This window comes from Thunnus thynnus, chromosome 20, assembly GCF_963924715.1.
Source record: "Thunnus thynnus chromosome 20, fThuThy2.1, whole genome shotgun sequence".
NCBI lineage: Eukaryota > Metazoa > Chordata > Actinopteri > Scombriformes > Scombridae > Thunnus > Thunnus thynnus.
This window is the reverse complement of record NC_089536.1, coordinates 8,940,420-8,956,547: the sequence shown is the minus strand read 5'-3', so window position 1 is coordinate 8,956,547 and position 16,128 is coordinate 8,940,420. Positions and strand designations below refer to the sequence as shown.

General features: G+C 38.1%; 1 protein-coding gene across 12 annotated transcripts in view; it reads right to left on the bottom strand.

The window, feature by feature from the left end:
• Window positions 1-14: 14 nt before the first annotated feature.
• The window catches only part of qki2 (QKI, KH domain containing, RNA binding 2), a 28,938-nt gene continuing 12,824 nt past the window's right edge, over window positions 15-16,128 (bottom strand). The window contains exons 7-9 of one of the 12 annotated variants that reach the window (XM_067576167.1): window positions 15,826-15,849; window positions 15,066-15,143; window positions 15-1,396 (exon numbers count right to left, since the gene is read on the bottom strand). In XM_067576167.1, the coding sequence (XP_067432268.1) occupies window positions 1,209-1,396; window positions 15,066-15,143; window positions 15,826-15,849 (290 nt within the window). In that variant the 3' untranslated portion in view covers window positions 15-1,208. Of the gene's footprint in view, window positions 1,397-5,112; window positions 13,093-14,266; window positions 15,850-16,128 lie in introns of those variants that run through there. The other 11 variants (XM_067576168.1, XM_067576172.1, XM_067576171.1 and 8 more) reach the window with 11 other exon arrangements.

The window sequence follows — 16,128 nt, the reverse complement described above, 5'->3', positions numbered from 1 at the left end:
TTTTGTATTTTACGTTAATTTTCCCGTGTGAAAACAGCAGCTTTTCGTCACAGGTTAATGACTTCGTTTTCCTAACGTGCCTCTGACCTCCAGCAGCAGCACGCTCTGCCGTAAAGCGACTACTGACGTTGCGCTGACGTTACGTCAACAACTCCGGTCATGAAAAGTGGAAAAGACAGTATATACCGTCATAAAACTCGATGTCACCTCCCAATTTTATGACTAAAACCTCTTTAAAAGTGACAAGTAAAGCAACAAAACATTTGTCATAACGTTAACACTCCTTACGATTTTACGACACCTGCACAGATCTGGGATCAGTTTATTTAACTCAAGGACAAATCGGTTGAAGTAGCGAGGAAATTACAAAACTGACCGCAGGGTAAAAGCAGAGTAACAAGAGGTGCTCTTTCACAAATACGTATTTCTTTAGTTCATTATTTGATTGTATTGGTGACATTTTATAAACAGTGGCGGAGCGATACTCAGATATCTTTCTTAACTAAAGATTGAATGATCACAAAGTGAAACTACTCCATTACAAACAAGGAAAAACATTATATTCAGTGGTTTTAGACAGACAGTATAATCAATTAATTTGAATGGATTTCTTTAGCCATGGGTAAAGTGGGATTATTTGCAGATTTAGTTCACCTGTCACATACTGTTTATAGTCGATCACCTGTTTACTGCAAATCTTTTAAAGGACGGGTTCACAACAGGTGTACAGGTGCCCAAATGAACACTGAAACAGGTTTTTCTTGCTGTTATCATTCGTCCTGTTCATACTGACCATTAGAAGATCCATTCAATAATGCACTTACAACCTTTTTAAAAAATCTATTTTATTGATATAAAAAAGTTACAATTTTCTCTTCCACAAAGTGATCATATACAGAATATCGGGGGAGTTACAGTTCATATAATGATTTTAAATAAAAAACAGGTATTTATAGTTTTTACATCCTTTGGATTAGAGGAAAATCGATGTGAACCAATGTACTGTTTGACCTCCTTTGTGAAAAACAAAAAGTTTGGCTTTTTACCTGTAAATTTGCTTTTATGAATGTGACATTTAGCCAATAAAATTAAATGATTTGCAAGAAATAGCTGGTTATTCAATTCAGAGTTATCCTCTAGTATTTGTGACCACCCAGAGGTTGTCTGAGTATTTTTTTATGTAGTATTTGTATGTGCTTTAATCCCGTTCATGTATTGTGGATCTCGCCCTCTCTCTGCTGATGAGCTGTGATGGGCTGCAGGTGAGCTGGGCTGATTGAATGATGGGGACTGTATGAGTGTGAAGGTTGTTCCAAGGAGTTGATCGGTTCCAGCATCCAAGTTTGCAGTTTTAAGGCCGCTTCCTTCACCTCCTGTGGGTTCACTTCTCTCCACACTGTAAAAAAAAAAAAAAAGTTATTTCACAGAAATTTACTGTATTATTTTACAGGGTTTTTTTTTTTTTTTTTTTTCTACATTAAGTGTAAATGCCATAAAAACATGGTAAATTATTTTATTAAAAATATTCACTATAAAATAAAGGCTGTAATCTGTAAATTACGGTAATGGAATATTATAGTTTTTTTTAACAGGATTATTCAATTACTTAATGTCTTGAATGTTAAATTACATTGAATTCTATGTAAAAATACAAATAATACAAGAAACACAATGCAGTAAGATTTACAGTGTGGTAGTGAAATGAGTGTAGTGTGTGTAAAGTGCTGTGTAAGTGTGTTTGTGTGTGTGTGTGTGTGTGTGTGTGTGTGTGTGTAATGTGCAGACAGGCAATTAGTGTTCATTTTTCATAAGCCTGGTTGTCTGGTGGAAAAAACTGTCTCAGAGCCTGCTGATCTGGGCTTTGAGGCTGCGGTACCGTTTACCAGATGGCAGAAGCTGAAACAATCTGTAGTTGGGGTTTGGGTTAGAAATACAGTTGTAATACACTTGGAAAATAATAACACCTCAAAATATGTATGTTTTAATGCAATGTTAGTATATCAATGTGTCACAAATTTATTGATAAAATAAGTATTTTAATCATGATAATTATTTGAACTTTGCATCCCCCAGCCTCTTCCTGAGTTGTTTTGCATCGCTGGCATGGTTTTCCCAGGCACAGCCTTCACATACGGCCTGCACGGTTTTTGGAAGGTTCCGGGCCTCAACATCCCCATGGTCATACCCAACCTCACCACCCTGCAGGAGGCTGTTCTCAGCCAGGGGAAAGCCAAGTGGAGTTTAAGGAACTGCTTCTGGGTGCTTCACTGCATGTCTGCAGTTCTATCTGTTTACCAGGTGTGTGCACTAGCTCACTCATTATATAGATCAGTGGCTAAACCACACTGTCACACTGGAACTATTGCATGACATAGGGCTAGGTAAAGAGAGCGTGATGAAAACTGGAGGAAACTCAGATCATGTCAACACTAATGCACCTCAGAAGTGCTGTTTGTAAGCATTTTGGATTGGACTCTATCAATGGCAAAATTATTGATAAAGATAAGGCTGTTTGCCGACTTTGTATGAAGCAACTACTTTACAATAACGTTACCACAACAACAAATGGAGTCACCTGTTAGCGTCTCACCCAAGCAAAGCTAAAGAATCAGAGCACCAGCAGCTACACAACCTCGCCCAACCTCCTATTTTAGCCTATAAATTACATAATGCTAATGTTCTATATAATTTGAATGAATTCCATAGCATTGTTAATTCATTCAAACTTTGTTTTGGGAAAAAGTGACAGCCCTAGCGTGTTTGCTGCACGGGAGATGGACCTGCTTTTCTGCTGCTCCGTTCATTTAAGCTTTAAGTCTATTTTTTCCCAACCCTACGCATCAGTGAAGCATGGATATACATACTTTGACTGCTTTGTAAATAAATGATATATTCACAGAAAAGATGTTCAGTAATTTAGAGAATTTTCACTGTATTGACGATAGGGATTTAATCATGTTATTTTATATATATTGTGTATATTTGTTGTTTGTTTTTTATTTTAAACTGTATATTCTGCATAATTCAATCATTATATTGCAAACCAAAAAGTGAAAATCACTCTTGCCTAAAGATTTTGCAAAATACTGCAGTTTTAACTGGTTCCAAATGTAGAGACTACTACATCACTCTAAATTAAGCATCCCAACACAGGATACCAGTCAGTTTTACAAATGGTTTTAAGATTTTGTTGATCACATTTAAAGAACAGCTTGATCTGGCCCCAACTTCAATTTCCGACCTTTTTAAACCCTTAATGCCCACTAAAAGAGGCAAAGTTTGATCATGCTCAATTTCTGTTCAAGCGGCAAACTGCACTCCTTAATAGCGGCAGCCTCATGGCTCCCCTCTGCCGCTGCTGTGAGGGTGGGAGACAAAGTTGCCATTGTGTGTACATTGAAAAAAATACAGGCATTGACAACATTGACACCTGTTGGTGTGCAGGTACGTTTAAGAGGATGATACATTTTTTCTGCTTCTGTATTCTCAGGACAAGGCTTGCTGAGGCTCATTGCAGAGGATCACAGCCATCGCTGGAATTCTGAAAGGAAGTGGGTGACTTTCAATCTGTCCTATGAACTTGAGGCTTTTTTTTATCATGCAGATTCACATCTGTATGTTAATACTGATAATGTATTAGCTTATTTGTTTGTTTCTGGAATGAGTTTAGCTCCTGTTTTTTAATTTAGCCCCTATTTCCATGGCCAAGGAAAGTTCAATCAATATTTGTCAGAGGTTGGGGACTCAAGTCTCATGACTTGACCCGAGTCGCAAATTTGAGGGCTCGCGACTTGGTTGACTAACACTGATAAGACTCGACTTGACTTTGATTTGAGGCAGATGACTCGAAAAGACTTGACAGTTTTTATTTAGCTGAATCACCTATTTGTATCATTGTAGATATTGAGCATAAACAGTTAACGTTTTGAGACATGAAAGGGTGGCTTCTAGTATAGTGTGCACAACCCAGGCTTTAAAGACAGTGTCTACCAGGAGCAAGAAAACAATGCGAGACAGGATTGAGCTCAAAGCTTGTTGAAAGCATTTTCGCATACCTGCGCTGATTTTGTTTCATGCTTAATATTACCAGACCGTTTCTGATTCAGACAAGACAGCTTATGAATTCACAGCTTTTCATGACAGAGCTTCATTATTCTGTTCGAGGTCCCTCACTAGTTCAAAGTCAATGCAACTCAACCACAGCTTGTGGTACAAATGCAATCCTTCAAGATCAGGCAAACAAGATGGTATTTTTCCTTGATGATACTTGATGTTTGAACAATTTCAGTGTTCTAAATTAATGGAGGTATTAGTCTACACAATCCACAGCAGAAAAAAGTAACCATCAGATAGAATACTATGTTTCATTGTGCAAGCGCCAAATGCGGGTAGATTTTCCATTTGGCGAGTAAATATACCAGTAGTCATGTGTTGCAGACAAAGACTCAGGCTGTAGTATAATTTGCAGTTTTTTTTATCTGTGCACTTTACAACCACAACAAAGCAGTATATGTAGCTTACAGTCCACCAGCTTATTTTTGCTGCTGTTAAAACCCACTAGCTTTGTGCTAACTACTGCAACTGGAGGAAGTTCCTCTTCTTCTACTACTTCTGCTTACTCAAAGGCACAACCTGGTGGCAGAATGGCAGAAGTCATACAACATATCCACACACATCAATACTACATAAAAATACAAAATTATGAACCCTAGATCCTGGAAAACATGTTAGATCAGATTATTTATTTTTGTTCAAATAGTTAATTAATGTGAAGTTAATTTATAAAGTTAATCAACCTGCATGATGTTCTTTGGTTTTATGGGTTAGGGTTAGGGACATTCCAAATTGTAGTTGATTTAATTGGATTGGATAAACCTATGAATTTAGATTACTGTATGAAAACAAGAGTCTTCATTTAAATTAGGTAATTTTAAGGAAGTTCTGCAATCTTTTTCATTTTTTGTGTAGATTTATACATTTGTTTAACATTCTAGCGATGTTTTATAATGAAATTTTCTTTTTACTTTACAATGGTTGGACTGTAAAAATGTAGACAATGTCCAAAGTAAATATCTGTATTTTTAAAATAAGTCTCTGTAGAACAACCAAAGGCAACTTTTGCTGCCAGACTTTTTACGATTTTTTTACGATTTTTTTTTTTTACAGTGCACTTCCAACCAACCTGCCAGTCAACATGTTTCAATGTGAAATGTTGTATGTAAATTTGCTTACATGATATACCAGCCCAAGTTTTGTAATGGTGGGTAGCATTTTTGTTTAACTTCACTTTTTTTCTCCTGTTTTTGTCACATTAGGAGTTAGGTTGTCTTTTGTTCTTTTTGTTTGAGTAGGTAAGTTTAGGTTGCTCAGCGTCAGTTCACCTTTGTTTGTTATTTTGCTGTTAGCCCACCCTGAAGCCTTGAAGATTTTCAATAAAACCTTTAAAAGGCTCCAAATCCCTTGTTGCTGGTGGTTCTTGGGAGCCGGGAAGAAGGGAGTCTCATTCTTTTCATGTTGCGCCAGAGATTCCCCTGAGCTGGGTCGTAACAGTATTCAAAACAATACATTTGTTTTGAAAAGTGCTACACAAATAAAGTTATTATTATTATCTTTACTACATGTTTCCAGAATAATATAACACTTCATCAGTATGGTTTTTGATAAAAATACACGTTATTCCAAAGGAGTCTCACAAAAGGGTCAAAATAAACAGTGTCAGAGGAGCTACAACAAAATGTACAATGGATATCAATATCTTTTCTGATTTTTAAAAATATATCTTAGCTGGGTGGATCTGTGAATAAGTTTGGAAGTAGGTAGGAGCCTTTTTCCATGTCATGTTATTCACAAAGTGATTCCAGTATGAGATCATAACTAATCCAGTATGATTAGGCCTAAAAGTTCTGTTTTCACAGTCACCTCCAGAGTGCATCACATCTTATAAACTTGTATTAAAAATCTTCTCTATTCAGCCAGTTTGAGCCTTTGAGCTCCGGGAGGCGCTATAGAGTTCATCTGAAACTAAAAATCTATGTAAGAAGTCCTTCATGTCCTTCATGTTCACTATCAGTTATACATTCATGTGTTGTGAGTCTTTATGTTTTGGTGAGCCAAAGACAATTTTCCACCTGGTGGACAATAAAGATCTGTTCTGTTTTATTCTATTCTATTCTTCTCACAAGGAACAATTAACTCTAAATGTCAAATAACTGGAGGGAAAAGTACAATATCTCCCTCAGAAATGTAATGAATAAAGTATAAAATGAAAACACCTCATAGTTCTAGTATTACAGTACTACTCCAGTAAAGGTACCTAGTTACTTTCTAACACCACGCAGGCATAAATATACGCACAATGTTAATGTTTTTAAATCTTACTGTACATAAAGTGAGATAGAGTTACTTGAAAGCAGTCTGAAATCATCTCTATATGTTTTAATTTATTTTGTCTTCATTTAACATATGTACATTATATTTTATTTTAACTTTTTGCTAAAACTTCCTTTTGTCACCTTTAAAAACATGTTTTATTGAACAATGAATTTGCAAACAACCATGACATGTACATATACAAATCCTCAATCTCTATGTCTAAGTAGAGAAACAGAAACATTAAAAAATCAAGTACAAAAATATAACATGTAAATAAAAAAGAAAATACAATAAATAAAAATATAAAATTTACTTCAATTTACATTTAATGGTCAGTACAGTCAGATTCTATTAGTCTTAAAGACATATATTATTAAAGTGCATGCATTTCAGGGACTTGCAGTATAACTGGAATTAATTATAAAAAGCATTCAAATATATATTATTAGATATTAAATTAACTGTAAATGTTACTCAGTAGATTTTGCAGTTTCTCCTTCATTACCAGTCCACTCATAGATTGTACTTAAAGATGTGACCGAGTACAAACAGACTTCTCTTCAAACCATTCCTCCATTCTGCTACTAGTATACAGTGATTCTGTCAGTGGCAACCAGGAAAAAGATTATATTCAGTAGTTTTAACAGAAATAGACTCTTTAACAGAATAGACGGTATAATATATTGTTTTGAGTGGATTTCCGTAGCCTTGGGTAAAATAAGGTTATTTACAGATTTAGTTTACCTGTCATATATTGTCTATAGCTGATCACCTGTTGCAATTTACTCTAAATCTTAAAACAACAGTCAGGAGTCCAGATGATCATTGACGCAGGTTTTTCTTGCTGTAATCATTCCTCCTGTTTATACTGACCAATAGAAGATCCCTTCATGACACACTTGAAATGTATGTGACGAAAATGTACTTAAAAGTTTATCTGAAGCTAATATGAAACTTCAGTCGTCCAAATGAGTCAAATCAAGTAGATATCTTTCAACATTACAGTCTTTTTAGTGCCAAAGTCCCTCTTTTTGTTACTTCCACTGCAGCTCAACAGGGAAACACTGTCTGAAGACACACAAAGAGGTAATTTGATGCTAAAAAGACTGTAAATGTGTCAGATATCCACTTGATATGACTAACTCAGACTGCTGAAGCTTCATATAACCTTCAGATAAACTTTTAAATACATTTTTTGCACAAAATGTCATTTTGCCACACTGTGGATTTTGGCCCCCATCACTTACGTTTAATATGCATTTGAAGAGGATCTTTTAACAGCCAGTATGAACAGGAGGAATGATTACAGCAAGGAAAAATTTTATCAGTGTTCGTATGGACGCCTGACTGTTGTTTTAAGACAGACTTGAAAAATTGTGAACTTGTCCTTTAAGAATAAAGCGTGAACTTCCTCATATGATCCACAGGGAGGCAGCAGAGAGCTGACAAAAAAGAACCAAAACCAACTAAAGCGGAGTCAAACTCATTGGTTCTGGTTCTTATTAGTCCTCAGTCTAAATAGATTTAATTGGCTGATTAAGTTAAATTTGATGCATGTCACAATAGATACAAGTTGGATTTGCTGTTTGCACCACTTGAAGTAGAGAAGTAGGCCTAGAGCTGCATGTGTTAACTTCCATATGACACCTGTCAGGCCTGTAAGTGCACGATTTCCCACCTTTCAACCCTGCTGCGTACTTACCCATGATGCAACACAGCTACAAGACCCCCCACACACGCACACGTACGCGCACGTCTGTGGCCATCTGCTGCCGGTCAAAGGGACAGAGGCAGTGAAGGAATTTAGTGTGTTGAATTTCGCAAATAACAGAGCATCTTATTTGGATTCTGCCATTGTATGTGTGTATTCAGAAGGGGCCAAGTGGAGCGATGAAGTTTGCCATTGTCGCCCAGTGTGGGTGTTTTCAGACTCGCTGGCATGATCTGTGAGTTAGTGTTCTCTGTGTTACTGCCCAGTGTGCCCACTGTCTTCCCACAATGCTCCATTCAGCCCTGGGCCTCTCTCTCTCTTTCCTCTCTCTCTCTCTCTCTCTCTCTCTCTCTCTCTCTCTGCGCTCACACTCCCAGACTGAGCTGCCACCCATTTTGTGCCTTGGGCTAATCATCATCATCATCATCAAATTTTTGGTTGTGGGAATAAAAAAAAAAAATAGCTGTGATGTCATCTTTGTTGTCATCTTCTTTTTCAGCAACTCTTGTTTTCATCTTCTCCTCCTCTCTTCCTCTTTTTTTTTCTTTCCTGTCTCTCTCTCTTTCTTTCTTTCTGTCTTTCTTTCTTTCTGTCTCTCTGAGCTCCCAAACACAAAAGACAGAGAGGCCACGACAGGACCCCAGTGTATGCTGGTTGTCAAGGAGACAAGGAGACAGTGTTGGGTCTTTAAACTGCCTCAGAGGGGTGTGTGGAGTTAGGGGGAGTTGGCCTTATTTACATGGGAAGAGGACAAGAGGAGAGAGGGGTTTGAAATACAACTTTTGAGCCGTTTCCCCGCAGCTTAGGACTCCACTGTTATCCAGCTAAAATCATTCCGCCACTCGGTCATTAAATATTTACCAAGCAGAGGAAATCTGGAGCTGTTCATTATGTGGAGAATGCCGTGCATACATAGGCAATGTAAATCAACCTGTCTTTTCCTCTCTCTCTCTTTTTTCTCCCACACACACACACACACACACACACACCCATGCACACACAAACACACTTTGATTATAAGCGCTGGGTGCTCTGGGCCCCAGTGTTGGCAATGGCGAGAGCTGACTGCAGAATACATTACCAGATGCTTGAAGAGTGTTTCATACCAGACGAGGAGAACAAGAAAAAGAAAGAAAACTTGACTAAAAACAGGAAAAACAGACAAGAGTACACACCCATCCAAACACTCACGCACCCCCACCCATCCCTGTCCTCTCTCTCTCTCTCTCCCCTTTTTTTTTTTTTTTTTTGCTATCTCTGCTTCTTCCTGTCCAGAGGATTGTCAGCAGCGGTCACATTATGTCCTTTCTCTCTCTCTGATCAGGGGGCTGGGGTTGCGGCTGCAGAGCAGGCTCAACTCCAAGCCTGAAGTTCAATATCACCCCCGACTCCACAATGAAAGCAGGAAGGGCAGGGAGAGGACGAATGAGCCACCCACTGCTGTATTCACCATGGAAAACCCCATGTGATTTTCTATTTTTTTTTTTTTTTTCCTTTTTGCAAATGTGTGTACTAGTTTAAAGGGAATTTTCACTTTTAACTTCAAGTGTCAAAGGCTCGAATTAACTTTTCTATGCTTTAATTTTTAATAAGCGCACCATTAGCGATGAAAACAAAAGCCTGATTAAAACAAATGTTGCTACTATGACACATGTAGGTTATTAGCGTAGACTTCAGGGACAGACTGTTATCCTGTGTAATATTTACTCTGCAGATGTTTGAGGGCGAGCTTGCACAATCAATTTCCCTTCAATCCCCTAGCCATCTAGTGCTCCAAAACCTGAACCCCCCCCCCCCCCCCTCCTTTTTTTTTTTTTTTTTTTTTCTGTTATACATGTGCATGCCTCTGAGAAACCATGGTGAGCTGGGTGTGTTTTGTTCTCTCTTATTACACAAATGTGTGAAATGCCCACTTCAATGACGAGAAAAGATAGAGAAAGAGGGAAAGAACACAGTAAAAGGAGAAGTGGGAAGAAACATGTTGTGGCCTTTTCCCTGCATCTAGTCTGAAGTATCTGTTGGATGTTTGTGTAGTCAAAGGACTGGCTGATGCAAAACCACCACTTTTTTCTCAGTATCTAAGAAGTGTTTGGTGATTAGTATGCAGAAAGGAAGCTGATTTGCATAATTAAGTGCTACAGAGAAAAAGCAACAAAGTTTGTTAGTTTTACAACTATGAGTTTAATAGTGTGCTAGGATTGCCTTCCAGTACAAAGAGTTATTCCTGCTCAGAATACTTTAAAAGTTAAAAGTTCATCGATCAACATTTTCTCTTTTTTTTTTCTTCACTTCTTTTTTTTAGACACACATGTATTTTAAAAGGAGTCCAAAGCAGAGACAGATACAATTAAAGTGGTTAATAATCACAGAAGTGGTAACAGTTAGTAACCTACACTTGGCACAGAAGAGTAGATTAATGTTGAACTACACTGTTAATTGTCACACTCGTATACAAAAGGCACAGGAGGCAAGCAATGCTGATTTCAAAAGGCTCAAGTTAATACAGAAAACATCAGAGACTCCAGTATTTCAGGACATTGAGAAGGTGACAGGATTACTGATGACACATGACAGATAGATAGTTAAATTCATCAAATTATTCTCCATAATAAGGCATTACATTCTTATCTGAAAAGGTCATTTAATGTTATTTTCACGTACAAAATAGAATATAAAAATACATTATAAACTTGTTACAGATGTTACGACTCCATGATTTGTTTGATATCAAGGCATCAGGTGTTTTGTATTTTTTTTTGTATGTGTGTGTGTGTGTGTATGTATGTAGAGTCACAGTCAAACTGTTTGTGCTCTGAGAAAAAGCGGATACACATGCAAAATATATGTATGGACGAATTCATCTCCAACAAAACAATCAAACAACCAAACAATCAAAAAACAAACAAACAAACAAAAAAAAAAGAAAGGATAAAATATAACACTGTTCTCTTGAGGCATCTGAACCTCACATAAACATTTCAGACATTGTAGTCGGAGCTCAGTGCCAATTCAAATGAGCCACTTTTTTTTGGCACTAAAATAGGAATTGAGAAGAGTTATATGCATGTAAAGCCATAAACTGTCAATGACAATTAGGCTGCAGCCATAATTCATCTGCATAAACCCAAATGACATAATTTTCACGCCGGGCATAAATCCATAATGTGGTAGTGAAAGATTTAGGTGTAACATTGTTCCATCGCACTCCATAAATAAAGGCACTGTTTGTTCAAGCTCATACAATACTGTAGTGTGATAAAGGCAAAGGCATCGTTGTGTAAATCCTCTACATTTAGACAAAAGAAGTGCAACCTTCCCTGTGTGTTTGTGTGTGTGTGTTTGTGTGTGTGTGTATCTGTACTGTGAGTGAGCACAGGCTTGGCATTTATACTGTATATGTCGACTTCGAGGGTAACGTGCCTTACCTACTTAGAAAAAAACGAGATACTTTGGCATTTTGGATTTCAGTTTTTTTTTGTTTTTTCCTCACTGAGCACCTGTCGCTTCATGACGAGAGAAGTTCTGCGCGTTTTAACTCGAGTGAGCGATGGCTTTTTTTTTTTTAGCGTCACTTGTTCAAAATGTGGCAAACAGAAATGGAAGTCACACTAGCGAGACGTTTTTTTTTTTTAAAGGTAAACGAAGCAGAAAAAATGATACGCTCTTAAAAAAAAGCAAGAGACATTTTAAATAGATCGCTGGAACGACACATTGGTGTTACATTTCGAGGGAAAGCGTGTTAATATATGAACATTTTAACACCAATTATGTGTTATAATGAAACTAAAAGATAGGTTCACAATTTTTCAAGTGTGTTAAAACAACAGTCAGGTGCCCGTATGAACATTGAAGCAGGTTTTTCTTGCTGTAATCATTCCTCCTGTTCATACTGACCATTAAAAGATCCCCTCCAAATGCACTTTCAATGTAAGTGATGGAGGACAAAATCCACAGCCCTCGTTTTTGGCAAAAATGTATTTAAAAGTTTCTCTGAAGATAATATGAGGCTTCAACTGTCTGAGTTAGTCAATTAAAGTGGATATCTTTAATGATCGCAACAGAAAGAATTAATTTGGCACTAAGAAGACAGTAAATTTGAAAGATATTGACTTGAATTGACTAATTTGGACGGCTAAAGCTACATAATATCTCCAGATAAACTTTTGAAACACATGTATGCACTGAGGGATGCTTGTGGATTTTGTCCTCCATCACTTACATTGAAATCGTATTACGAAGGGATCCTGTAACGGCCAGTATGAACAGGAGGAATGATTCCAGCAAGAAAAACATGTGTCAATGTTCATTTGGGCACCTGACTGTTGTTTTAAACAGTCTTGACAAATTATGAACCTTTCATTTAATGTATGTTGACACAAAGAGGAAACACTTAAAAAGACACTTGGTAAGTTTCAGCGCCCAATGAGGAAAAATACGTCAAAATATCAACATATCTCTTTTAGTTTAGTGTTTATGGAGGGTTTCTGTGCTGGATAAGTACAATTATCATCATAATCAGTATAGTTACCATGCTATTAATAGAGTCATTATTATTGCATCACATGGACTGAGGGCAGGGCAGCTCAGAGAGACAGTTTGGCACAGCCAGGGATTGGTTTGGGAGCCCTTCACTGCTTTGGGGCCCATTCCCAATAAAGTCTACTGGTTGTGCATGGCAAATACAAATTGGGATTGTGGCTGTTGGATGGTTATAAAAAAAATCTTAGACTGGCTTTGAACTTTCGGAAGGAAGGCACGTTTGGTAAAGTTTAGGTTAGGACTCGGTGATGGGCGGGGTCCTGAGGTTTATTCCCATGATCGCTGTCGTCTGGTTGGTTGGTTAGACAGAAGCAGCCAGGTTGTTCCCAATGTGCTGGTCTCTGGTTGGCTGAGCTGGGGGAGTGGCGGGGCCGTGGGCCAATGAGCACGCCAGCGGGCAGAGATGGGTGGGTCATCAGTGGGCGGAAAGGTCAGAAGGTCAAGGGGTCATGGGTTAGTTGCCGTGGCAGCTAGAGTTAGACAGACAGAGACGGACAGACGTGGAAAGGAAAAAAAGGGCACATAAAAGGGGACATAAAAAGAAAAAAAGATAGAAAAGAGATTAGTGTCAGCTAGTGGCGTCAGGATGACAACAAGGCAGATCTACTGCAGTCACACAGCACAAGGGGCACGAGGTAGGAGCAGCAGAACACCTTCATGAGCCATGCACAACCATTCACAAGGACTTACATCAACCACCGGGTGTTGACATAAGGAATGGCTGGTTAGCGATGCTCACATGCGCTCATGAAGGTGTTTGCATGGGTAGGTTTTAGGAGATACCCCTCCTATCATGTGACTGCTGCTATAGTGAAACTACTCATGCTAGCTGTGCTACGTCTAGCAGACAGACAGTGAAACCATGGACAGAGAGGGAGACAGCATGGTTTCATGTGGGTGAGAGAGTGACCTTTATGTCCAAAGAGAAGTGTCTGGGCCTCAGAAATACTTTCACTCACTGACAGCTAGAGCTGTTGTTTAGCAGCAGGCATAAGATCTTGATGATTAACAGTTGTGATTAAGGTTTACTGATTATTGATTATGGTTTGATCTTTTTGCTATGAAGTATTAGAAGAGCACCTAATAACTACAGTAAGCAAAGAGGCACCATAAGAGACAGCGATGAGAGGTTAAGAGATGGTGATTTTAGAGGGACTTAAGAAACATTTTAACAATAGACAGTCTAACTACAAGAATTTAGAGGCTTTGGTTTGCTTTAGAGATTTTTTTCAATAGTCATCTTTATTGCCTTTTAGTGTTTTTTGTCCATCGTGTACAACAAGAGCACCACTGCTCACACACACACATAATGTAGCTAGCTAGTCCATTTCTATTGCATAAAACAGTCACGAGGCCTGTGAATTGAGAAGGTCACCTCATCTTAAATACACAGAGCAAAACACTGCCTTCATTGCCACCTTTCGCGGTGACTAAAACAGTAGTAGCTACACACTTTGAATAAAGTTTGAAGTTTACATGGAGACACTTCATCTATAAAAAGCATACCGTAAAAACAAAAATAAAAATTTACAAACTAAAAAAACTAAAAAAAAAAAAAAAAAAAAAAAAAAAAAAAAAAATACTACAAGTATTTCCAAGCGATTTTGTTCCATAAGCTTCATATAAGCACTTAAATCCTTAAAATCCCTATATACAAATTTATTTTGCAGCTAAATACATGGTAACAGCACCACTCTGGCTAGGAAATATATGAAAGATGTAAACAGTCCCAATGATAAAGTCCAGTGGGTGACTGATAAGACCACAAACAACAGTATTTCATACAAAAGAGCTTGTAACACAGACTTCAGTAGTTATCACACGCTGTGTTTTAGTAGTAAAGACCAAAGATCATAATGCACTTGAATTGAATGACCTTTAGGAAACAATCACTGTTACTTTAAGTATCATATAGTCATTGGGCACAACACAGGAATTAATTAATAATAAAAAATACATTTTGTGGAAATCTACTGGAATGAAGTTGGGTATAAATAAAACTTCCCACAGTATTTGTAGGGTAAAAAGTAGTAGTGAAGAGATAAACAACAACAAAAAAAAAAAAAGTTCTGAGAGGACTCCAAATCCAGAGTCACAAGGACCGAGTCACATGAATGGAGTGATCCATTCTAATTGAGAGGGTCCCGGCCTGCAAGCCGTCCAGTTTATCTAACAGGCGAGCAAAGATAACCACTGCAGCTGTCACCCCTAACATGGTTCCTCTCAATCTGCTCACTTATTTCACTTTCACTGCAACAAATACTGTTTCACATTTTACACTGAAGCTGCTTCAGCGTGTGACCTTTTTGCCTGATACAGTTATTTCTTTTTAGGCATGCCGTATTACAGACACATGTAAACTGAAATTGGTCCATTGGTCTGCATGCACGCACACTAACACACACACATACACACACATAAAGTGGCTGGTGAGCTAACTAACCTCTGTCTGTGGTCACTACCCTTTGGTAAGGATGGATTCTCTTGTCGTGGCGTCGTACCTTAGTGGTCATGGCACCTGCTAACAGCGCGATGACATTGCCAAAACAGAACACAGAAGGTTACTCATCAGAAAGACATCAGACAGTCCACCCATGGCACCAACATCAGTGAAACCATGAATTTACAAAGTGTTCAAGGCTGAGGGTGAAAATAAGTCAAACATCACGCTTCTAAGAGGCAGAATTTCTTGTTGTTTTGTGGTCTTCTGCTCTGTTCTCTAAAGAAAAGATTAATCCAAACCACTAATTTCTCACTAAGCTTCACTAGTAGATTCAATATCAGCTGTAAGCAAAGTCACTCTATAGCTTTGTGATCAAAATAAGCTTTAACATACAGTATATTAAATCACAAACAGCGGCGCTAAAATATCTATGGGTTCACTAAAATGTGTTAAAATTACAAGCGGAAGCTGAACTATTAAAAAAAGTTAAATAGGTTATGCTGTCACACCACAACACTAGTCTGCTAATACAAAGAGGAAATTAACAGAGTAATGAGCGAAGGAATGGACACTTGACTACAGAATGACTGTCGAGGAATCTGTCATCCTAAAGTATGAGCAAACTTTTAGTGTTTGCCCTGTAGGACAAGTATGTAGGGGGGTAAGAGGGGAGGGGGAGGGGAGGGGGTCTCTGCAAGCCAGTCCGTGTGTGTGCTAGGAAGGGTTGCTATCGCTTAGCCTTTGGTTGGGAAAGCCATACCTGCAAAAACACAGGGAGAAGGGACTGTTAGCCCAGCAATGAGCATCAGCATGCATCAATGTATGTCGTGGATGTATTACAAGAGCTGGATATGGCAGCCAATTTGTCCCAGTGGCGAACCGCGGCGTTTTACTATCAAACCCAACTTGATGTTGACTGGTTTCATATCTGGTTTTCAGTCTGTTTCCGGACATTTTTTGGGGTAAAGCTTCAGGCTCGATTCTGGCTCATGTATGATTTTTAAAAAATATAATTTGGAAAGAGTATTTAACAATAAAACACATCCCAACTCATACATGTTCA